Genomic DNA, 22,736 nt, shown 5'->3' on the forward strand with positions numbered 1-22,736 from the left:
ATTCCCTTGCGTTCACCAACCACCATAAACGTCATCTCGATATCAAATACGTTAGGAAGCAGGTTCGGACAAATCCAGCTATTAAAGTCTTTTTGCGTGTGAAGGTGAGGATGAGTTAAGAATGCCACCCCGTATTTTGAATTCCCGAAAACTTTCCCCTTTTCTGTACCCCAATAAGCATGCTGACAACATTTGATGGAAGAGACCAGGGGATGATGATGACTAAAGAGACCACTAAGGCAAAAAAAGGATGAATATCGGGGATATATATGCGAATGATAATGTGCCGGGATAGATGCGCACAACATCTGACACGGCTGTAACGTCGTTGTGGGCAACGGACGGTAGTGGCAAGGATGAAAAAGAGGGATGACAGGACCCGAATACCCGCTTAACCTGGCAACCTGAACCTCGTCGGAGTCCTGGTCCCCCTCAAATCATAACTTTTCAGATGTCAGAGAACGAGACGATCCGTGACGTCGATGGCGGCGCTTCTATGCGGATGCCTCGACAGCCTCAGTCTTCTCTTCAATAGTGGCGTTCTTGACGCCCTCGGTGACCTCCTCGACGGCCTTCTTGGGGGTGGCAGAGCCCGAAGCCTCACCGGCCTCTTCAGCCTCGAGGCGCTCAATCTCCTTCTTGGCCTTCTCGATGTTCTGCAAGCGGCACTGTTAGCAACCGTCACTTCAACAGGAACGAAACAAAAACAACATACCTTGCGAGTCTGCTCAGGCTGGTCAGCCTTCCACTGCTCGAGCTTGGCCTTGATCTTCTCAACGGCAGCAGGGATATCGGTAGCAGCCATGGGGGGCTCGACACCGACGAAGCTGCAGTCCTCAATGACCGAGGGAGGGAGGCTGAAGGTCTTGCCGGTGGCGACAGGGGCAGCACCGGTGGGCTTCTTGGACTTCTTGCCCTTCTTGACGGCAGGGAGGTAGTCGTCATCACGCTCCTCCTTGCGGACGAGCTTCATGCCCTTGAGGCCAGAGTCGTCGACCTTGCGAAGAGCCTGAGCACCGAGGCCCTTGTCGGCCAGGAGAGGAGCCTTCTCGGCGACCTCGTGGCTGGGGTCGAAGTACTTGAGGAGAGAGTTGGCACGGCGGATCTCCTCGAGGTAGGCGGGGTCAGAAGCCTCGGCAAGCATCTTCTGGGCACGCTCCATGCGGCGCTCCTTGGCGATGCGCTCACGCTCGGCCTGCTGTCTCTCGCGAGCCTTCTCGCGCTGCTCACGCTCCCACTTGGCGAACTCCTTCTTGGCGCCGTAGTACTCATCCTTGAGCTTCTTGATGGCCTGGTACTTTTCAGACTGAAGCTGCTGGAGCTTGGTGCGCTCGTCACGAAGGCTGGAGAGGTTCTTGTAGGCCTCGTCCTGCTCGGCCTTGATGGCGTCAAGCTCGGCCTGGAGCTTGTTGTACTTTTCGCTGAGGGCCTTGGCCTCAGGGTCCTCCAGGCTGTCCTTGATCTCCTTGATCTTGGCCTTCAGGTCGTCGATCTGCTTCTGGGCATCGTCGAAGCCAGCAAAGCTCTTGCGCTGCTTGCGGAGGTTGGAGATCTCGGCGAGGGCCTTCTTCTCGTCGACGAGCTTCATCATGCCGCCGTTGACCTCCTTCTCCAGGCGCTCAATCTCGCGGTCGAGTTCCTCGGTGGACTTGAAGTTGACCTTGCTGCGGGCCGTCTTCTGCTCGGCAATGCGGCTGCGGAGCTGCTCATCGAGGCGCTTGATCTGGTCGAGCTTGGAGGTGCGGGCATTCTTGCCACCGGCCTGCTGCTGACGGATCTCGTTGAGCTGGGAGATGAGCTCCTGGCGCTTCTTCTGGGTGGGGCTGGGCTGGTCCTTGTTCTTGCTAGGAGCGGCGAGCTCAACCTTGGCCTTGATCTCGTTCTGGATTCAGGGACAATTGGTTAGTCTGGCCTTGTCACATGGCAATTGGGGGCAGCAGCTTCTAGTAGCAGAAGACGTGGTGGTGGTGATGGTGGCGTGGACGGCAGGGTGCATCGTGAGTGCGAGGGCGGGTGCTCTGACTCCACGGTATCGGGTAGATGCGCTCTTGGTAGCGGCCAGGGCAGGGGACTCACGTATTTCTTCAGGGCATCCTGATACTCCTTCTCGGCCTTGGCGAGGTTCTCGTTGAAGGCATCCTGATCAGGCTTATGAGGCTTGGTGGTGGCCGCAGGGGCGGCAGCGGGGGATTGCGACTCGGCCATTGTGTGTGGTGTTGGGGGTTGCTGGAGAAAAAAAAGAAGAAGGAAGAAGAGACGAAAGGAAGGGAATAGTTAAGGGACTAGGCAGCCGGGGCGTGGGTCGGAGCCGGTGGATGGGATGGAGAGCTACCTATGTACTTGGTGTAGAACAGCCGCGGGCGACCTGAGGAAGGATGGAAGGCAGTGCACGGGTCCTGTAGGATGTACCTCTAGGGTAATCGCTGTTTGGATGGAGATGTGATTATAGTGGAAGATGGGGTCCAGACTGCCCTGGGGAGAACAATGGTTACACCTGACCTGGCTGTTTTGCCCGCATTTGACAATTCAACGGAAACTACCTAACCTTTCACTTTGAACCCTCAATTCACAGTCGCCAGTTCCAAAAAAAATTCCAAAATTTGTCCCGCTTCAGGCGTGTTCCAGATCTGCAGATCGTGGCCTTTCCCCGACACCGTGTCACGCGTGTCACCGTCCTGGCCTGTGCGCTACTACCTACCAAGTATGATGATAGGTTGAATTGGCTCTTCTCTTCACTTTGCCGAGCAATGTCCCTCATGGAAATTATAGGGACCATGGAAGAGGTTTATACATATAGTTAGGTTGGCAGAGAATGATTAATTTTGTGTGCTATATGTACGGGAAACGCAAGTCAATGTCCGATTTTCTGGGCAGTGATGCATAAAACCAGCGCACGCCATCACTGTTCCTCCTCTTTCACGACTTCATCAAACTGAATCAGAAGCCGGCCAACGGTCAACAGCACAGACCATCTGCGCGCTTATGTACATAGTCCAGTGTCTGACAGGGGTGAAGGCGGGCAGCCTCCGGCTCACTGTGGACCCATCCACCTATCTCTTATCGGCCGGCGTGGAAACCTGGAGTGGGCGTTCTGATCAATGCGGCCACGCCACTGGTCTTCCGCGACACCCACCCTTCCCGCAATTTTTTGAGAGCCTTTGTCCTTCAGCCTCGTAAACAGGAAAGTCCTCCAAGCTATCAATCCACCACACGCCATCCACCATCGCGAACCACCACCTCACCTGCGCAACCTCCACATCACCACCACTCCGCGACGACAAAACCCACGCTTTAATCGATCGCCCCTCACACACAGCCAAAATGGAGGACGACAGCAGCCCCACCAGTGCCTCCAAGGAAGTCTCCCGTCTGTGGAGGGCCTGGAGGACTGTTCACGAGATGGTTCAGGACAGGGTACGCCATCCATTCTTATCACGGCGCTTGCTCGACGCGCCATCGCCCACAATGATCCGACCTATTCTGACATATATATGCGTTTCTCGACTGTAGGGCTACGAGTTGGCGGAAGACGAAGTCAAGATCTCGCTCGAGCGGTTCAAGGCTGAATACACGAACGAGGATGGAACACCAAAGTGAGTTCCTCTCCTCCATCACCCATCACATCACTTTACGCGTTGCATCCGAATTCAAACCACCATCACCTACCATTCCACCCAAGCCAACCAAAAGCTGACTTAACGACACCACACCACAGCCGCGCCAAGCTCCAATTCTCCGCCCGCCCCTCGGAAGCCATGATCAAAAAGTTCACCGCCCCTCCCACGCCCTCCAACCCCAACCCCGTTCCCGAATGCGGCACCATCTGGGTCGAGTTCTGCACCGAAAAGGGCTCCATCGGCGTGTCCGTCATGAAAAAGTTCGTCACGCACTGCTCCGACAACAAGTTCAAAGCCGGCATCTTCATCACCGCCGTCCCCCTGTCCGCCCAGGCCCGCAAGGTCATGTCCGTCACCTCGCAGTACACCCAGGTCGAGTGCTTCCTGGAGGAGGACCTGCTGGTCAACATCACGCACCACGAGCTCGTGCCCAAGCACGTGTTGTTGTCCAAGGAGGAGAAGGCCGCCCTCCTCAAGCGGTACCGACTCAAGGAGACGCAGCTGCCGAGAATTCTGAGCAAGGATCCGATTGCGCGGTATTTGGGACTCAAGAGGGGCCAGGTCGTCAAGATCATTCGTGTGTCGGAGACGGCGGGTCGCTATGCTTCTTACAGGCTTTGCGTATAAGGGGGGCAAGCGTGTGTGCGTGAGAGAAGGAGGTGGTTGCGTGCGGTTGGGAAAGTTGAGCTGGCTGGCTGGCTGGTGGGCACTACACCAATCCATCCAATGTCTCCCCAGGCTTTGTTTGCTCTCTGGACGGTCTTCGACGGGCCAACGCGGGTCTGGCTGGTGGGAATCAGTTGATGACTATATGGACGAGGACTGGATAAGAAGCCCTGAAGGGGACGACGGCCAGCAGCGAAGCAAGAAAGAAATGAAAGCACGGCAGCCACCAGCAGGACAGGGAGGAAGGGGTTAGGGGTTTGGTTGTGTAATACAAAACACTTGGGCGTTTTTCTTTTTCTTAACTATTCTAGCATTATGGGGATACAGGGAAATCAGTTTCTGTTCTTTTTCAAAAGAAGAACAAAGAAAGAAAGGCGTTACGGAGTGGCTTTTGTACTAAGTAGCTTGAGATATATACCGACAAGAGAATATCCGAGCTATCATTATGAAATCTGAGACAAGAGATATCGGAGCAAAATTCGTTTATTTGTTCGCTAATAGGTATGTTCAGCACGGAGTTTAATTTGTTAGGGTGCTCTCATCTGAACCGGAAGTAGCCCCTGGGCTGGAATCATCAACATTCGGGTGTTTTGATGCTGACTGAAAGAAAGTTTCATCAATCCCTTTTGAAATCGAGCATGAGATATCAGAGCTATTGAGCTGTTGATTCGATTGCTTAGGAGCTAGTGATTGATGACATTGTAATGACAAAACCCAAACCGTCCGCAGCCTCTACCATGAGGTCAAGACACATATCCTCCAACACTGTAATCCGTTTATCAAATGGCATGTTGACTATTCAATCATTCATTCCTTTCATTAATGACACATACCCGAAAGACTCACACGGTCCATATCACGAACCAGTCCAATCAATCCCTCAAGGCCAAACCTCGACCTTCTCCCACTCCCCCTCCACCTCCCCGCCCGCCTCCTTCGCATGATAACTATTTCCCCTCCACAAATACAACCACCGTCTCGCCCTCTTCGCATCCGACAAATCAACCTGATCCACCTCGGTCGGCACAATCACCACCACCCTAAAATTCCTCCTCGCCACCTCATCCTGCAAATCCACCACCTCCTGCCCCAGCTCCTCCCCTTTTCCAGGGGGGAACGCCACCGGCTGTCCCGGCGGCGGTCCGCGAAACGTGCCCCTCATGACCGGATTCAAATTTCCAAAATGCGCCGTAACCTCCCTGCTCCAGCTCCATTGCTCTTCATCCTCTTGTGTCTTGCCCTCCAGTCTGCGCATCCGTTGCCTCAACACCTCCCGCACCTTCTTCGCCCCTTCACTGTCCACGTCCGGCCCCAAAAGCCACGCCGATCCTCGAATCCGCCACTGCGTCATCACTTTTCTTTCCTCGCCTGTTTGGGCGTCTTTAGCCTTTTCAATCCAGAAGACTGCCTCGACGGGTCCTCCGCCGCCCGTCATCTCGCCCCCGGCTTCGATCCGCTCTTCCGAGGCCGTGTCGACGATCTCAGCGGCTTTTTCCATGCGGGCGTCCGTGGTGAAGGCGATCATGTCGCTTTCGAACATGGGAGGGTTCAACTCGGCGGGGTTGTGCGGGTTGGGTTCGAGTTGGGCCCAGAGACTGCGGCAGACGCAGGTGCGGGCGCGGGGGAGGACGGGGATGGTGGAGGAGACGGGGGTCGGGGTCGAGGTGGAGGATAGGGAGGGGGGGAGGGGGTGTAAGGTGGAGAGGACGAAGGTGCGAGAGGAGGGAGGGAGGGAGGTTAGGTGGGAGAGAAAGGGGGCGCGCCAGGGGGGTGGGGTGGTGGGGAGTGGTTGGCGGTTGGGTTGTTGAGGGGTGGAGGTGGACATTTTGGTGGTGGTTGTTGAGGAGGGGGTTGAGGTGGTTGAAGTAGTGGTGAGGCAGCGGTTGATGATCGGTGGTTTGGTGTAGCGCGGTGGTGATGGTTTCGAGATCTTCTGGTCGAGACTGGTAGCTGTTGCGGGAAGCCTTGGGACTTTGGTTGACAGAGAACGAAAGATGTTGGTGGAGAGTCTCTGGGAATGCGGTGATGATTTCTGGCAGCAGCTGTTGATGATGTTGAGCTTCAACTTGTTGACGGGCAGTCTACTAGCCATCCATCGATGACGTCCGTGATCAGGAATGGGTGGGCGTTGAGCGAGGTGCTCGGTGGAAGTCTGCCCCTCGTCTGTATGTTGACCTTGCCGGTTATTGGAGGTCGAATAGGTGAACTGAAAGGCAGACGCAATGTTGATTTGAAAATGTCCAGAAGAAGGAGCAAATTATTGGAAGGAAAGAAGAGGGTTGAAGTAGGGCAAACAGCTACAGTCCAGTACCTCTATCAATGATGACGGCTGCATGTCTGACCCCACGCTGCGATGACGGAGTCGATCGGGCCCGGGCCCACCCCGCTGTTTACTTGCTCCATTCGTCAACAGCCATCAAGGTGTTTGCTCGTATAGAACGAACTGAAACCTTACAATCATAAATAGGATACTGATTGTAAAAAGAGCTTGGGATTATACCAAGGACCTGGTTGAAAGCCTGGGACACTGCATATACTCTGCTCTCCAAGAAGCACGTCAGCCTCCTTCGGGCTGCTAAGGAACGGCCCGGTGCTAGTTCTTACTTCCACTCTTGGTGTAGCCATGCTATGATGATACTCAATCGGATGAACTGAGCCTCTTTCATAATCAAAGGTCTCCCGAAGAGGTTGATAGTTTTAAATTGCTTCAGATGTCAAGGAGTAAGAATGATGGTAATCACTTTGACCGAGACTAACGGACTTTCTTGCTAGTATGATCACCTTTGGACCAATCATGTGTTGTGATCGCTAACAATTTATATGATTGGTACAGGAAATCCTGCTTTGTCAGACCTTAAAATGGCGAGCAAAAAGCTATATATCGTACGATTCTGCCTTGGCGAAAAGTCGTCCATTAGTCCAGGTCCATGGGATACGATGGAGATTGGTCGTCGATCTCAGGAACTCTAGAATCAACGATTTACCGGACAACATCTTCTTGAAGAATTTCTGAACATTCTAAAGGCACATTTGTCAGAGACCTAGGTTTAAGAATTGCTAACAATATGGGCCGAGTTGATGAGTGTGGTCAGACATGGATGATAGGCTTTCGCGAGTATCCAATTCCATCTACCGCAGACGTCGTCAACAATTCGAGTTGTTGGTTCGTTAAAGTTAATATTTACTGCACAACAACATGTGTAGTCAGCTCAAAGACACTAGATACAAAAGAATGGCACGCTGATCATCGAGTTCCAACCATGATACTTTCGAGTCTAAACACCGAAGGACTAGACCTATATAACCGGTCAGAAAGTGCAGTGACCGACCACCAGCATGCTTCATCCCAACGTTGGACACTATACCTAATTGTTTTTCCTCCTTTTCCACAACACAACCAAAAGTGCTTCAGTTCTATATCACTTGCTTTTCTCTCCTGTGAACACACCGTCGCCGGCCGTTCAACCTACCGAGTTCACCAACCCCTCGTCTCCAACCGGGCCGTCACTTCCCGTCACCACCCGTCGCCACCAACAATCACATGCATGCATATGGTTGTGATTACCCCCCATCCCGAGTACCACCACTTGAATGCATCTGATTCTGTACACAATAACTACATATACCAACAAAGCAATTTGATTCGTCAGAGTACGTATAGTATGTGTGTATGTGTGTGCGTAATGTAAGCAAGCGAATGCGTGGGTGGGGGAAGTGACATTTCTTTTGCTGGAAATATGTACATACTCCCCAGAGATACACCTACATACATAAATTCTCCTGTGGGCAGGTGATGATGATGATGTTACCCTGTGGAAGTAACTTTGCAATTTTGGTTTTCCAGTGTGTCTGGTCCAAGGTCTAGAGCGTGGAGTTGTCCGGTCCCGAGGAGACGGTAACGAAACGGCGCGTATGTACATATGTATGTATGTTGGTTCACTTTGGACTTTTGCTGCATTGCATGCATACATTACATGATTTGGTTCCGAGGAGCGGCATCACCCGGGAACGGAAAAATTCACCCAAGAGAGAAGGTTATGTATGTAGTTGGGTAGCGAGATTCTTGTGTGACGACGGGGTGGTGGGTGGTAATAGTGAATGAAAGACAGATTAGAGAGCGATGACTTGGGGGTAGGAGTGCGTCGGTGCATGTGACGTCGTTGCTCTTTGTGTTCTCTTATTCGTGGGTAAATCTCTTGCTCGTGGGTGAATAAAGTAAAACATGAGTTCAGAGGACGTAGGAAGATGCCGCTACCAACACCACTCCGTTGGTCCGGCAAGGCGAAAGTACAAAGATCGCTTGAACCTTGCATCGATGAAATGGTGTATATCAACCAAGTTGACGGGACAGCTATCAGAACGGCCGAGAGGATGCCAAGTCGAACTATCGGATAGGAAATTTTGATCGAGAGGATGCGGTTCCAATGTCCTCGGCGGAGTGGACAAGCTGGTTGGATTGAGTCGCAATGGGATACTTGGAAATCCCACCATCTGAAAGCTTGTTGTTGCTTTGGGTGCGGTATTTTATTTAAAAAAGTCTTGCGCCGCCCGCTCTTCCGGATTGACAAACTCCGTCCATACAGTCTAGCATGTCTCGTCGTCCACGGAGCTGGAAGCAACGGGAGTTCAAACCGGCTCCCGGAGGTGTCAAACTGTTGGGACCGATCATTCGGGCGAGACTCGGGAATAGGGGTGAAGGGGAGCAAGCACCATTCTCTTTGTGGTGTAGAGTGGATAAGGAAAATTAAGAAGATGAACTCCTCTTCACAATCACTAGTGTAAGGCGAGAGAGATGATGCTAGAATTAATAAGGATGTGTCTTTTGGTACGCATCAGACATTAGTCATCACTTATGGGCAATATTGTGTAGATCTTCAGCCCGAAAAAGAGGTCCAATATCCATAACCCAAAATAACACGGACGTACCTCCGGTCTGAAGTGGATTTTCGTTGTTGAACGCCTCAATGTCTCAAACTACTTAGTGTGCGTGACACTGACAGAAAACGAAGTCGAAAAATGGGACAGTCCCCTAAGCCATTCGGCCAAAAGGGCAAATGATGGTTACGTAGAGAAGGGTTCGCGTTTGGTGGTAAATGATAAGCAGGCACACAGGGTCAATGCCAAAATTGACGCACCCTTATCTCCTAAACTAGCATCGCATCCCGCGGCGTCCATGGAGGCCAAGAAGAGAGCAGTGACATAGTGCCCTTCATCCGGTCGGTCCCTTGGTTCCCCGTCGGGAGATTCCGTGACTTTAAAAGAGTTGGCGCCGGAGGGGAGAAGGAGAGTGGCGAGCAGCAGTACACTAGGCAGTTGGCAATGGGGGTCCCCACGTGGGGTCGCCAACATCTTGGGATGCGTCTTGAGATTTTGTGTTTCTTGTTGGCCAATAGTAAAGAGGCTGGGGAATGGCCAAGGGTTTCCTAGATATGGTCGGGTCCTGAAAATCATTGATGGGGCATTCTGAAAGGGGAAAGTATTGCGCGCGGGTGCGTGGGTAGGTAGGTTAGGTTCAGGTTGTAAAGTGTATCACCATCATGTAAACCAGGTTTCGTGGCCTCACTACATTAGGCAGAGACAAAAGGGATGGGAGATACAAGTTGGACCTGATTAAAGGTGAGGTTTCACCAACCTTGCCAAACTCTCTGGGCAACGGTTTGGAGGAAGCTGAAGTGTTCCAATCGTGTAACCGAGACGCGGGTTGTCACATTGCATCCGTCAAGAGAGATGCAGAAAGGAAAACTTTGACCCGAGCAGTTGCATTGAGCGTCAAAAGTGTTTTGCATTTTGCAGCGAGCATTTCACACACTGCACTATGTGCAGGCGGTGAAAGAAAGAGAGGAAAGAGAGGGGTGAGGATTTGGTGAACATTTAAAATGGGCGGAGTATGTGGTGGAGACCCAGGTACATACTGCAAATACACTAGGCGGCAGAGGCAGCTAAAGGAAGGAAGCACCCGTTCGCGGATCGTAAAGTGATCCCGGCGTCACGTAGTGTATCTTTGGTACCTGGGTAGGTACGTATGCAAGTGTTTTTGTGATCCTCTTTCTGGGCCAGACGACCACCTACTGTATGTAGTCTCAGGTCCTAACTAACTCTCGAGGCTCTTTAAAACACTGCGTGAAAACTGCTTCATCAGGTTTTTATTTGGCAGAGTGGGATGTGATGAGGGGCACAATGGAGACGACCCTTCCTCGTTCACACGTGGGAATATCGGGTTTTTGTGCATCCAGGGCTTGGGTCGGTGTTTCAAAATCCGGACTGCCGAGCACAAGTTTAAAATTGAACCCTTTCCATTTGATAGGGTGACGACGCGTGTGGAGGCCCTCTTCTTGGGTCTTTTTTGTGAGTTTGCTTGCGAGATGCATTCATCCCATGCTATCTGATGTCGGAATTGATGCCGCATACCCACTTTCTGAGGATCAACCTGCCTCCCAGATGATGATTTGCAGTGTAGCTTTCTGGACACGCGGCAAAACGGAGTCGGTGGTCGGCAAGCTACACGAGACGTGATGATGGCATCAAATCAATCAACGGCACTTGTTTTCAGGCGATGCGCCATGCTAATGATGGATGTTATGCTCTTCCCGCCTCCCGCCCAGCGCCAAGAGCTGCTAGACATATGCTAGGCTGGGGCCTGGATCGTGGAAATTGCGATGCGAGTGACGGTCTCCTGTTCTTATCTTCTCCTTGGTTCCTTCTTCAAGTGGAAGCTCTCCCGATATTCAGGGCGAATCCAGTTACATACTACTGTACAACGCTATCGCCATCATGGCTCCGAACCTAGTACACTACACATAGGAAGCCGCCACCACCACTTGGATTCGCTAGTTCGCTACGTTGCCGATTCGCTCGTTAGTACACAGTTACAACCTTACCACCAACAGCCAGATGGTGAAAAAAGCAACGCGTATCCAGCTCGCCATGCATTCATAAAGTATTATTACACTTGGCAAAATGGCGACTTGCTAACCGCCAAGAGTGACCGAAACCAGGAGCTCCCTGATAAGGCTGTTCCCAGTTGGCACTCTACTCGGATTACATACATACCTTACAGTAATCATCCTCAGTTTTTTTACCTACACCGAGTTCAGAGGCTGATAAGCATGCTGCCCTGGACGTCGGTGCCCACGCAATAGGAAGCTCGGTATAGCAAGCGGGATGACGGGATTCGCTACCGAGCAGCAGGTAGAGCAACATGTGGAAGCTGGCAGCAGGGCAGAGAGGCTGGGGTGTCGCCGCAGCTCATCCAGTCCCAGGTCGTGCTGCCTGTCCTGTCAGCGAATAGAGGCAAGGATTTTTTTGAAGGATGAGACGCAAGGTTGGGGAGAGAGGCACAGCAAGGATGGAGAGAGAGGGGGGGGGGGGGGGGGGGAAGACCAAATTCCCGTTGCATTGACCGAATTCGCCCACTCCAACCAACGAACCCACCAAGCCCGCTTATTCCTAGTGTCCACTTCCTCCTCCATCACCCGCTTCATCAGGTCACAATAAAAGTGACCCGCAACCGCCTCTCACCCGACTTTTCAAGTGTCAAAGGTACAAAGGTACTTCGCTCAGCCTGCCTTTTGAATTTCCCGTCCCGCCAAAGATAGGCGGATCGACATTGGTTTTCGGTTCTCGCTTCAACTTTTCCCACTCTAGTTTATCTCTCTGGACATTTGCAGGCTCTGCCTCGCTTCGCCTCTGACACTGACTGACAACCCTGGACGAGAGGTCGCCTATCTAGCTATCCTTTCCAACCCCAACCTTACTTTACCTTCTTCTCCTCTTTTCTCTCACAAATCCCCATACATATCAACAATCGACTGAGATAATAGCCTCTTCAAACCTGTCAACAAAAAAAGAAGGCATTTTCAACTCGATCCGCCATAGTGTCTACACTACATCCTCGTCATATCCTTGTCCTCGGCGATCCAGGACCCCTGCTTTCGAAACCAGAGACCGACCATAGCATGCTCACACAAGGACTGCCACTACGACTCTCAGACACCGAAAGCTGTATATCTACACATTGCGCCACCCAGTTGATACTGTCTGAACCGAACTATATCTGCCCCGACATCATTTCGTCCGAAAAGGCCTTACGCACGGATCTGTGTCATCCGAACTTGAAAGTCCAGATCGGCCAGAGAAGGACCATTGAGCAGCAGCCCGACAGACAGCAGCCCAATAGTCTCAAACCACCACCCGAGTCAGATCCAGGCACGCCGTTTCAGCACCACAGTTAGCCCAGTTCACGGACCATTTCGACTTTAGCAAAACCTTCGCATCGGGGTATACCATCTTCTCCGCTCGTCCCTCTCCGGAGGATGACGGGCGGCATGTCTCGGGTGCCGCCATCACTATGACTCTTTACTCGGACCCTCCCCCGTTGCGTGCCTTCAGCGCCGACAAGCCGACCTTGTTGGTATGTTGGTGGATGACCATGTTCTGCGTCGTCCTGATCCTGCTGCGCGTGTGTGGCCGCTTCGTCCGGACCGAGACGCTGTTCAGTGAGGACAAGACGGCCGCTCTAGCTTTGGTACCTTTGTTACTGCGCATGGGTTGCGTCCACTTCATCTTGGTTAACGGGACGAATAATGCCGACTTTTCGTCTGTTCGGCTCTCGGAGGAGCAAATAAATAGAAAGGCAGTAGCGAGTGGCCTGGTGCTGCTCAGCAGGGTGCTTTATGCGTTGACGTGAGTACACATTGGCTGAGACATGGCGCTTCATTGTTTCTTGTCCCGAAACCTCACTGACAACCTGCAGGCTATGGATCCTCAAATACGCCATCCTGCAATTCTTCAAACGGCTCAACGTCAGCTGGGAGCGCTCCTACGAATTAACGCTTTCCTTCATCAAAGTCACCCTCGTCACCACCTTCATCGCCGTCATCGTCTCCGACGTCGTCGAATGCCGGCCCTTCCGCATGTACTCGCAAGTTCTTCCGGACCCTGGAGGTCAATGCCGCCAAGGCTACGTCCAACTCCTCACCATGGCCATCTGCAATATCGTTACCGACCTCCTCCTCGTTTTCTTTCCCATTCCCATGATCATCCGCTCCCAAATGAGCCTGACCCGCAAGTTCCAGCTGGTCCTGCTCTTCTCCCTCTCCCTCGGCGTCGTCGGCGTCACCGTCTACCGCGTCCCGCACATTATCCGCGCCCAGGGCTCCCAACAATCCCGCTCTCTATACGCCTCCATCGAACTGCTATTTGCCACCGCCGCTTCCAACGCCCTCGTGCTCGGCTCCTTTGTTCGCGACCGCGGTGTCAAAAAGCGCAAGTACAAATACAGCTCCATCGCCGCCGGTTCTCTCGAGCGCTCCCCCGGCTCGGGTCCCGGCGGGGCCGCCCCCAACGGTGGCCGTCGTCCTACCCTGCGTCACTGGGGTTCCGACGAGGATCTAGTCCGCGACGTCGGCTACGGCGTCAAGCCCGACTTGCGCGAACGGCTGATCCCCTATTCGGATGAGATCGGCAGTGGCGGCGGCTACTACACCCCTGCCCCCATGGCCCAGATTCACCACCACCACCACGACAACAACGATACCATCCACTCGTGGGATTTCCCACCCTCCTCTTCATCGCAGGCTCGCTCCACCGCCCGCAGTGATGACTACCTGATGTCCTTCTCAGGCCAGTCCAGCCAACCGGGCTCTCCCCGCAACACTACCCCCAACGGCCTCCCCCCCCTCTCTCCCCCCCGTCGCGTCTCCTTCTTCGACTACGGCGGCCTCCTCTCCGACGAACCCACGCGCGGTCGCCGAGAATCCTCCGTTTCCACCACTACCGTCGAGCCACCGCGCCCCCACACCGTTCCTGTACCCGCCGTGCCCGCCAGTGCTAGTGGCTTGCGTCGAGGATCGGCAGCATTGCTACAAGATCTAGGAGGGTTTTTATCTCCCTGGACGTTGTCAGCTGTGCCGAAATCGGCTCGCAGAAGGAGTTGGAGTAAGGGACGCGGAAGGGGAGGGGGAGGAGGGAGGCCCAAGAGTACGAGTGATTTGGAGAGTATACCGCAGATGCAAGGGGAGGAGCATGAGCATGAGCATGATGATGATGATGAGCTGCCGACGTATTCGTCAGAAGAGGAGAGAAGAAGGTTGAGGTTGTTGAACCAACCAGGGCAGGGACAGGGACAGGGACACGACTTGGAGTTGGTGGATGCTGGTGGGCTCTTGAAGGAACCGCCGGTGGAAGGACCGCCAAAGAGGAGTACGACGCAATAACATAAGGCCTTTCTGGGTTGTTGCGTTGTATAACTCGACTCAATGAAGCAAAAAAAACGAAACGCGCAAACGAAGCAAATGATTTGTGATGAAGGGACAGGACGGGACGGACGGGACAGGACGGACGGATTGGATTGGATCGGATACACTAGAACGGGGGGACAACGGTTGCTTCTTCCATGGTTCTAGCCAAGGAGGCCCCCTAATATGTCGTGCCAATGGGTACGGTACGGTACGGAAGGGAACGGGGCTCCATGATGCTCCCCCCAAAGAGGAGGTTTATTTTTTTTTTTCCTTGGTTTTTTTTCTCTTTTTCGACATATACCACCACCGCCACCACACGTCGCACTAACAGCATTGAAAGCTTGCTTTATTGAGCACGCACGCACTTGTTTGAGAGTACTGTACTGACTGACCTGCAACAATATACCCCGGCGAGACATTTGACATGTCGCCAATCTTGTGTTTTTCTGTTATATATCTCAATAGCTTTTCTTTTGTATAACTAACTGAGTAGATAGGCGGCCACTTATGTAGATAGATGGATAGATGGTGGTATCGAGTAATGATGTATATCTATATCTGTAAATATTTCAGACAGTTCATTTGTTGACTTTATGTGACTCTCTCTCTCTCTCTCTGTGTGTGTGTGTGTGAACTAGGTACCCGTTCATATACTCCTCCCCTATCATAGTTTGTAATCACATTCTTGAAAACAAGGCTTCATCGGCCTTGATATGATCCTTCTCAGTGCAAAGCAAAAAGTCAATTCATCCATCTAACTAACTAACTACCCAGTCCGCGATGTATCTGTTACTTCGATAGCTTAATAGCTCGAATGGTCCAAGTCCAAGTCTAATAGGAACCATCCATCCATCCATCCATCCATCCATCCATATGCCACCCGGAATTGGTCATTGTTCACAATAGGTAGAATAGTCCCCTTACGATATAAGACATAAGTAGATGAGGTTTCTACTCATTTACGTTGAGATTAGCGCCTTGGTGTATAATTATCAGATGAGTGATTAATGGTTCAATTTGTCTCTCACTGTTCGATACATATAAACTTGATCATCTCCAGCGTAACCGTCCAAGCGATATTATTAAGTAGCTCTCCTCCGAACCCATCCTCTCATCCCACTGCGAAGAGGATTATTAGTCTCATACGGTCGACCATGGATAGATGGGCGCTGGGAAAACTCCGTTGGGATGTCGTCTGATACTCCTTTTCGGTAGGGCCAGTGATCGCGAGATTAGGAGATGGATCGGTGATGATGACCTGTGAATCACCTAACAGTGTATTTTTTATTATTATTATTATTATTATTATTATTATTATTATTATTATTATTATTATTATTATTATTATTATTATTATTTATTATTTTTTTTTGTTGACGTTGATAGTTCCTGCTGACTGATAGATGGTTTAGTTGCCAATAAAGTGTTGCTTAGTGACTATGGCAGCTACGCCTTTGTTCACCAGTCGAGTACTTCATAGTGATTTTAGGGTGTCCTTCCTAGTATGATCTTATATACTTTAAAATTATCCTTCCTGCCTGAACAAACCGATCATCTCGTCAAGAATTGTCACTGTGTTTTCGATTCGTAGGTATCTTGAAGGGTTCGGTTCTCTTTCTTGTCATTGATCGCTAGCGCTCTTCCTTCCAACTCCTAACGCCAAGCACGGTTCACTCAACCTCACCTCAAAGGAACTCGCTCAAGACCTGCACCCTCGTCCTCGCCGTTTCCGAGCCTTGTTCCCCTTCACTCATCGCCCTCATGATATTAAGCATTTGATCTGTTCCACCACCACTGTCAGTTAGCATTTTACCCTTTTGTACACCAATCCAGGTTCACCGGAGAATGAAAAAAGAAAGAGAAAAAGGTAAACTCACGAATATCCCCCCTGGCTCTAACAAACAGCGGATCCTTCCCCATCGCTTCCACCCCGCCTTCCTCCTTGGCCGCCTCCCTCAACACATTCCCTATACACAGCGCCTCCAAGAAAGCCCGATGGTTGAAAACCCACCACACCCTTGCCTCCGTCTCAAAAAGCGAAAACAGCACAAAGAACGCCGTGATGGCATCGTGCGCCGCCTCCAGCGTGCCGCGCACATTAACAGGGACGTCGGCGCTCTCGCTGGCGTGTACGAGCATTAGGTTGTGGAAGTAGTTGGAGCTCAAAAACAGCGTTTGGCGCACGATCCGCTTGTTACGCTCAGCCATTTGGGTCAGCATGGCCACGTCCCATGACCGGAAAATATCGGGGAACGAGCGGTAGACGGCCCTGAAGTCGGCGACGAGTTTGGACTTGTGTCGGGCTGTGGTGCAGATGGGTACATCCAAGGAACGGGGGGAGCAGATGGTTTCTTGGACGAGGTTGGCTAAGGTCCAGGAGCCGCGGAGGTAGGCGATGTCGGTGGGGTCGTCGCAGGCGTCGATGGAGATTTGAGACAAGGAGGAGGTGGACGGGTCCAGGTTGGAGACGAGGTCTTCGACTTTGACGTCGGTGTGGGTGGCTGAGGGGGGAAGGGAGAGAAGGACGGTGAGGAAGGTGTCTTGGAGGAGGACGGCTTGCCAGACTTTTCGGCGTTGTTGTTTGATGAAGAGGGGGGCGGTGGGGACGACTGAGTGGAAAGAGGATTATTAGTTGGGACATGAGGGAAGAGGGAGAATAGGAAGGAAAACATACCAATATTAGGATCACGATGCAAGCCCATAGCATACGCCTGCCGCATTAAAATGCCCCCAAACGCCCATCCATCCGAAGCGTGGTTATCGTTAATCAAAAAGTAAGTCATCAGAACCATGGCCTGGATACTCGTAATGCTCGCCATGCTCATATAGCTGCCCACCCTCAACGCCTGGTTCGCCGCACTCGCATAAAACTCGGCAGTCTGCTGGCGTTCCCTCTCGCTGAGTTTACTCTCCACAAACTGCGTGCCCAGCGCCAGCATCACAAACACCAACGCAATAAATGCCGAATCGCACTTGTGTTTCTCCTCCAGGCTCATAGTCCAAAAGTGCTCGTAGTCGGCGAAGAACGTCTGCCGGTGGATCATGGGATACACAGGGTCGACGCATTCAAAGTACCGGTCGAGAACGAGGTCGACCTGCATTTTGGCGGGGAGCACGTCGATGACTTCGGGAAGCCCGCCGTTGCAGGTCCAGTAGTTGGCAAAGGGGTGTTCGGAGCCGATGCCGAACACGTTGGAGGAGCCGGGAGCGGAAAAGGGCACGTTGGAGAGGAGGCCGGTTGAGGTCGCTATGGAGCCAAGAGGGATTCGGCCATTGCTCAAGATGCGGTCTGCGGCGTTGGGGACAACGGTGAAGAGAGAGCTGGTGTGCGATGATGCCTGGTCGGTCTTTTTCCGTGGTGGCTTTGTCATTCGGCGGCCGTTGGCAGCGCTGCGCGATGTTTCTCTGGAGGTGATGGTGAGTATAGGTATACTGAGATAGAGGGGAAAGGTGGACTTACTCAAGGAGGTTGGCGACGTGGGCATATTTGCATTCGGTTTGGCGTTTGATACCTGAGATTCGGTAAGTAGATGATCAGGATTGAGGTAGTAGAATGAATGAATGAATGGGAAGATTTACATGCTAAACAATGAGGTCGGCCCCGATCACACTGGTGCAAGTGTTAGCGCGTCATCAAAATAAGCTCAAAGTTGGGATGGAAGGGGGAGGGGGTACACAATGAGGTCGGATGAGAGGCAATATCACTAACTCACCTTCGTCTTCCTCTCAACACACTCAAAACAAGACAAGGTCGGTTTATTCCGTTTCTGCTTCTTCCTCTGGGGCCCTCCACCTCCCGTTGTTGTCGACGTTGGCGAGGTAGCACTGCTATCTCCTTCGACGCTCTCACTCGGGCCACTGCCACTCCACCCGGAAGTGGTGCCGCCAAGCCCGGACAAGGGTCCATTGTGGTGGTGACCGTTGGAGGAGTAGTCCCCGTTGACGCCTTGTAGATCATCGGTGGATTCGCGCTTAACGCCAGCAACGTTGGTGCTGCTGCTGTTGCTGCTGCTGTACCCCGCCGCTCTTGTTAACCGGGGACCATATGGGTTTTGTGTGGATGATGACGATGCACCACCGTGTTCGGGACCGGATGCGGGTCCCGCGGCGGCTGTAACACTACTTGTGTTGGACAAGGAGCGGGAGTGAGAGTGGGAGTGGGAATGGGAGTGGTGACTGTGGTGGTGACCCCCTTGGTGGTGGTGGTAGTGCGAATGGTGGTACGCGTCGGCCGAACTCGGCGAGGCGACATAGACGGTGGAAGAAGCGGCCGAGCTCGGGGTGAGGATGATCGGGCCCGGCCCCGCATGAGAATGGGTCAGACTCACCCCGGGCCCGGGCCGGGATCTGGTATCCACCAGACCCGGCAAATGTCTTGGCTGTGCGGAGGGAGCGGATACCGATGCAGGTGCAAATGCGGCAGCGGTGACGGGCTCCGCTGACGAGAGCGGATGCGGATTCATCGAGCCACGACGACTGCTGCTGCTGCTGCCGCTGCCGAATCGTCGCTGCTGCTGACTGTCACCACCGACAGGATACCCAGACATCCACATGCGCACCGAACTGCGTCAGGTCGCAGCTGGGGTAGCCCCGGGAGCCGACGAGCGAGCGGACGGTTGGGAAATGCGCGAGCGACTGGGTGTGTGTGAATGGGTCCGCTGCCTGTATCGCGGAACGTGGTGCAAATCACCGACGCCCCCGGCACGTGGGTGTTTGTGCTTGCTTTCTGCAGCTTTCTCACTTTTTTTTTTTTTTCCCCGTCGGCCGGCCAGCCAACCTGTTGTGTTGTGGTAGTAGTAGGCTCGGGAATAACGCAGAACCTTTTTTCAAAGGAAATGGTTTGCTGTGATTGATTGATTGATTGATGGCGGCAGATGAGGCAGCAGCGGAAAATGCAGCCCAAAGAGAGGATGGATGCAGATAGGTGAGGTGGGAATAAGACTGAGGGTGCCGGGAGACTGGACTGGTTCGCCTGGTTCGACTGGTGTAGTGTAGAGCGGTTTCTTTGCCAAGATCGAAAAGCTGCGAGCGAGAGGGACCGACCGTTGAGTGGACGTCACTACTGCCTGGGGAACCCAGTGCGGTTGACACCAAAACCGAAATGCCAAGCGACTGGGGGAACTTGTGCGACGATATAAAACTGCGAAGCGATGGAAATAATCAAGGGAAATAAAGACGGGAATGAAGTGAAAAGCAGAGGAAAGTGGAAAAGCCAAGCAAAGTGGGCGGTGTTGGACAAGTGGAGGGGGAAAATGACTCGACTAAAAATCCTTCCCGATTTCCCCGTCCTTATTTTCAAAAAGCTTGTTCACAGCCTCACTGTGGTCCAAGTGGAGGAATCAGGTCCAGAACCACAGTCGAAATGAGGGGAAAAGGGAGATACCCGGCTGCGGTAGTTCGTTGCGGATAGAACACAGGGAACATGGAGTGATGTGAATGCGGTGGCTGACAAAGACTGAATGAATGGACACATCCAAACGGCGGCGACTGGGAGCCTTTCCACAATCAGTAGTCTTCTAGTGTAGCTGTTAACAAATGGCGGATACGTATTGATATAAGTCGGTCCCGGACCGGCACTCTCGGTGGGTTCCTCGCTTCACTGCAAATCTAATCACCCTTGTGGTTATCGACACCTCTTTCTCACTGTTGATAAGAATTGCAAAGACTATTTCTGGCTTGATCACAACTCCGTCAAGAGCGAATCGCAACAACTCCTGTGTGTTGAAAACTGTCGAGTAGAGTCTCTCAACACCTCCCGGATGAGCAACACTCCGGCACCTGGTCTTCTCACTAACCTTGCCAAGTTCAATATCATTCAGTGTCTCTCTCCTCTTTAAATAGTTTACCTACACCTCAAAGATAACAGTGGTTGATGTTTCGACCGTTGTCCCAGCGAGATCGGCACCCTGAGACAATCATCCGTCCAGAACGTTTGATAGGCGCTAAATCTACACCGAAAGTGCAGTGTCTCACAGACAGGCGTGCCATGCAATCCACTTCCATACAGGCCTGCCGGCTTGAACCGGTGACAACTCGTTGTTTCTTGGTGTTGGTGCCTGGTTATGAGGAAGAACTTTGAAGAAGCCCGTAAAGAAACCCCAGCAAAATTGCAACTTCTGGCCTCGCAGCTGCTCGTTGTGGCAGACACTGACTGCACTGTCAGACACACCGGTCCCGCCTCGGAGATAGCTGAGCTGACAAAAGCCAACAAAAATGCGTGACATGAGAGGGGATGCTTGCGAACGCGAACGTCTCAGTTCCGGTTCGGGAAGGAAAAAGCGAAGATCTCATTTAGTGTTACACAGTTTAATACTTGTCGAGTTGGGCAGAAGGCGTAGTCTGGTAGTCTAGTGTGTGGTGAAGTCTCGCTAACGCACGTTCCAGGGTAAGAGCGCAAAAAATGTTAGTGCCGTTGATCAACAGGCACCAAAGGGCTACCCCAGAAGGCACCCTTGAGGTTTCATCAGTTGGATCCTCAGCTGGACCGGGGGGCAATTGACTGATGCCGGCGGTGGCATGCATTCAAGGGGAGAAAAAAAAAAAAAAAAAAAAAAAAAAAAAAAAAAGACACCAAGGGCTGAGAGAAAGAGGTTGTCTCGCTTCCAAAGATGCTTACGCGTCTACCAAATAACTCCATCTATCTAGTTTTAGTCTACCGTCTTCTACACTGAAGGCTCAACACTCAACCAAACAAAAACTCTTCATAATTCCTCCTTATCCTCTGCATCCCCTCCTCCAACCCCCACCCCTTTATCTCACATATCCTCCTCGCAACATCCTCCAAATACCCATCCATATCCTCGCCCGCCACATGCAAATCGCTCTCCACCAGCACCTGTCCATCCGGACACGCCCGAATCACATCCGCAAACTTGGCCTCTCCGCCCGCCGTCCCCAGATTAACCACCATGGAAAACGAAAAGTAGCACTTGACCGGGATCTTGGGATCCAAATACTGCTTCAACACCTGCGGCGGCCCGCTGAAGGAATGTAGACACGCCCTCGGCGGGAACGGTTTCGGTTTCGGTTTGTACGGCTTCTTGGACTTCTTGGCCTTGTGTTGTTGTTGTTGTTGTTGTTGTTGCTTGGGCTCCCCCACAAGCCCAAATTCCAAGTCGTCAAACTCGTCCTCCTCCTCCTCCTCATCACTAGACGAGGAGGAAAAATCCTCCGACACGCCCTTGGCAATCATCTTCTGCTTCTTCCGCGAGACCACCTCCTTCTCATGTCCCTTCCACAGCGAAGCCAAGGCATCGAATAACACGCCGTGAGCTTGCACGCCGTGTAAAGAGACGGGACGACCCAATTCGCCTGCCAGGCAAAGTTGGGCTTTGAGAACGTCAACCTGGTGCGCCATCTTGACGTGGTAAGGACTGAGCATCCGTCCTTCTCTACCGCCCGGTGTTAGGTCGCCGTTGCGCGAGGAGGACGACTCAATCACTTTGCCCCAGGGAAGACGGAAGGCTTTGTCAAGGCCGATTTCGCCGACCAGGGCTGTGGGGTGGGCGAGCAGGCGTTGGCGGGTTTCTTGGAGAAACTTGCTGAGAGGAATGGGATCGGGGAGAGAAGCGATGAAATTGGCATCGGGAGGGGGCGATAAAACGGTAGAGTAGTGCTTGGTTTTTTTGTTGTGCGCCGGTACATCCGTGACCTCTTCTTCTTGTTCGTCGTCGTTGGAGTCATCGTAGAGCTGGTGAGAGAACCAGGGGTGCCAGCCGAACGCTGGGACGACCTTCTTGGGGGTTTCGGATGAACCACTTTCGCGTAGCTCGTTCAAGTCTGTGATGCCATGCTGCTCGGCTACGGAGGCGACGAGGTCTTGGTCCTGACCGCGTGTGGCCATGATGGTGAGAAGTCGAGCTTGCATGTTCGTAATGCTGGAGATGGAGGCCATGGTGTCGGTGGGATGACAGTGGGCGTCGTAGACACCAATGTGCCATGGGAAGGACTCTTTAGGAGCTCCATCATCGCCTCTTTTGGGAACTTCATGAGGTATTGATTCGCCGGTGGGGGAACACATGGCTGCTGTGCCCTGAGATGATATGGAGAGTGCCGTAGTGGCGATTATTGACACTGTGGGAGAATTAATGGCAGTAAAGTTGGGATGATGTTGAAACACAGTTAATATTTATGTTCGATATATTCATGTGGAAAATCGCGGATGCAAAAGTCAACTCCACGGCCCGTTCACCCATTCTGCCATCCTGTCAGCCTT

The 22,736-nt window shown here is 52.5% G+C and overlaps 9 protein-coding genes across 9 annotated transcripts; 3 read left to right on the forward strand and 6 right to left on the reverse strand.

The window, feature by feature from the left end:
• Nucleotides 1–292: 292 nt before the first annotated feature.
• B0T23DRAFT_241290 (uncharacterized protein) lies at nucleotides 293–2,571 on the reverse strand. The gene is made up of 3 exons (XM_062834039.1): nucleotides 2,077–2,571; nucleotides 716–1,882; nucleotides 293–656 (listed from the first exon to the last, which is right to left on the reverse strand). The coding sequence occupies exons 1-3, from the start codon at nucleotides 2,203–2,205 to the stop codon at nucleotides 495–497; spliced, it is 1,458 nt and encodes a 485-aa protein (XP_062688657.1). The 5' UTR covers nucleotides 2,206–2,571; the 3' UTR covers nucleotides 293–494.
• A 750-nt stretch (nucleotides 2,572–3,321) lies between these two features.
• On the forward strand, nucleotides 3,322–4,244 carry B0T23DRAFT_432481 (DNA-directed RNA polymerases II 24 kDa polypeptide; the record flags this gene model as incomplete). Its single annotated transcript, XM_062840383.1, has 3 exons — nucleotides 3,322–3,414; nucleotides 3,511–3,593; nucleotides 3,716–4,244. The coding sequence occupies 3 exons, from the start codon at nucleotides 3,322–3,324 to the stop codon at nucleotides 4,242–4,244; spliced, it is 705 nt and encodes a 234-aa protein (XP_062688658.1).
• A 516-nt stretch (nucleotides 4,245–4,760) lies between these two features.
• On the reverse strand, nucleotides 4,761–5,961 carry B0T23DRAFT_389111 (uncharacterized protein). The gene has a single exon (XM_062837790.1). It carries the CDS (start codon nucleotides 5,821–5,823, stop codon nucleotides 5,164–5,166), a length of 660 nt encoding a protein of 219 aa, XP_062688659.1. The 5' UTR covers nucleotides 5,824–5,961; the 3' UTR covers nucleotides 4,761–5,163.
• A 1,689-nt stretch (nucleotides 5,962–7,650) lies between these two features.
• Nucleotides 7,651–8,487, reverse strand: B0T23DRAFT_389114 (uncharacterized protein; the record flags this gene model as incomplete). Its single annotated transcript, XM_062837791.1, has 1 exon — nucleotides 7,651–8,487. A coding segment is annotated over exon 1 (505 nt), but the record flags the coding sequence as incomplete, so codon positions are not given.
• Nucleotides 8,488–12,238: 3,751 nt separating this feature from the next.
• Nucleotides 12,239–12,514, forward strand: B0T23DRAFT_326366 (uncharacterized protein; the record flags this gene model as incomplete). The annotated part of the gene is made up of 1 exon (XM_062835556.1): nucleotides 12,239–12,514. The coding sequence occupies one exon, from the start codon at nucleotides 12,239–12,241 to the stop codon at nucleotides 12,512–12,514; it is 276 nt and encodes a 91-aa protein (XP_062688661.1).
• B0T23DRAFT_241373 (uncharacterized protein) lies at nucleotides 12,255–14,590 on the forward strand. The gene is made up of 2 exons (XM_062834040.1): nucleotides 12,255–12,965; nucleotides 13,036–14,590. Exons 1-2 carry the CDS (start codon nucleotides 12,631–12,633, stop codon nucleotides 14,495–14,497), a joined length of 1,797 nt encoding a protein of 598 aa, XP_062688662.1. The 5' UTR covers nucleotides 12,255–12,630; the 3' UTR covers nucleotides 14,498–14,590.
• A 1,289-nt stretch (nucleotides 14,591–15,879) lies between these two features.
• B0T23DRAFT_241382 (fungal-specific transcription factor domain-containing protein) lies at nucleotides 15,880–19,372 on the reverse strand. Its single transcript, XM_062834041.1, has 6 exons — nucleotides 18,235–19,372; nucleotides 18,101–18,131; nucleotides 17,982–18,033; nucleotides 17,196–17,926; nucleotides 16,399–17,130; nucleotides 15,880–16,301 (listed from the first exon to the last, which is right to left on the reverse strand). Exons 1-6 carry the CDS (start codon nucleotides 19,072–19,074, stop codon nucleotides 16,207–16,209), a joined length of 2,481 nt encoding a protein of 826 aa, XP_062688663.1. The 5' UTR covers nucleotides 19,075–19,372; the 3' UTR covers nucleotides 15,880–16,206.
• Nucleotides 19,373–20,202: 830 nt separating this feature from the next.
• On the reverse strand, nucleotides 20,203–21,048 carry B0T23DRAFT_389119 (uncharacterized protein). The gene has a single exon (XM_062837792.1). The coding sequence runs from the start codon at nucleotides 20,743–20,745 to the stop codon at nucleotides 20,491–20,493; it is 255 nt and encodes an 84-aa protein (XP_062688664.1). The 5' UTR covers nucleotides 20,746–21,048; the 3' UTR covers nucleotides 20,203–20,490.
• On the reverse strand, nucleotides 20,828–22,541 carry B0T23DRAFT_326161 (Metallo-dependent hydrolase; the record flags this gene model as incomplete). Its single annotated transcript, XM_062835547.1, has 2 exons — nucleotides 20,828–20,868; nucleotides 21,281–22,541. The coding sequence occupies 2 exons, from the start codon at nucleotides 22,539–22,541 to the stop codon at nucleotides 20,828–20,830; spliced, it is 1,302 nt and encodes a 433-aa protein (XP_062688665.1).
• Nucleotides 22,542–22,736: the final 195 nt, after the last annotated feature.

The sequence above is a fragment of the Neurospora hispaniola genome, assembly GCF_033458365.1.
Source record: "Neurospora hispaniola strain FGSC 10403 chromosome Unknown B0T23scaffold_9, whole genome shotgun sequence".
In the NCBI taxonomy this organism is placed as follows: domain Eukaryota; kingdom Fungi; phylum Ascomycota; class Sordariomycetes; order Sordariales; family Sordariaceae; genus Neurospora; species Neurospora hispaniola.

Excerpts from the sequence above, each read along its gene's own strand:
- B0T23DRAFT_241290 (XM_062834039.1), bottom strand. The coding sequence starts at position 2,205 with ATGGCCGAGTCGCAATCCCCCGCTGCCGCCCCTGCGGCCACCACCAAG. Across the intron at positions 1,883-2,076 it reads AGGATGCCCTGAAGAAATAC|AACGAGATCAAGGCCAAGGT; the intron begins GTGAGTCCCCTG and ends CCCTGAATCCAG. Across the intron at positions 657-715 it reads AGCCTGAGCAGACTCGCAAG|AACATCGAGAAGGCCAAGAA; the intron begins GTATGTTGTTTT and ends TGCCGCTTGCAG.
- B0T23DRAFT_389111 (XM_062837790.1), bottom strand. The coding sequence starts at position 5,823 with ATGTTCGAAAGCGACATGATCGCCTTCACCACGGACGCCCGCATGGAA.
- B0T23DRAFT_241373 (XM_062834040.1), top strand. The coding sequence starts at position 12,631 with ATGACTCTTTACTCGGACCCTCCCCCGTTGCGTGCCTTCAGCGCCGAC. Across the intron at positions 12,966-13,035 it reads AGGGTGCTTTATGCGTTGAC|GCTATGGATCCTCAAATACG; the intron begins GTGAGTACACAT and ends GACAACCTGCAG.
- B0T23DRAFT_241382 (XM_062834041.1), bottom strand. The coding sequence starts at position 19,074 with ATGTGGATGTCTGGGTATCCTGTCGGTGGTGACAGTCAGCAGCAGCGA. Across the intron at positions 18,034-18,100 it reads CCGACCTCATTGTTTAGCAT|GTATCAAACGCCAAACCGAA; the intron begins GTAAATCTTCCC and ends ACCGAATCTCAG. Across the intron at positions 17,131-17,195 it reads GCATCGTGATCCTAATATTG|TCGTCCCCACCGCCCCCCTC; the intron begins GTATGTTTTCCT and ends CTTTCCACTCAG.
- B0T23DRAFT_389119 (XM_062837792.1), bottom strand. The coding sequence starts at position 20,745 with ATGTCACGCATTTTTGTTGGCTTTTGTCAGCTCAGCTATCTCCGAGGC.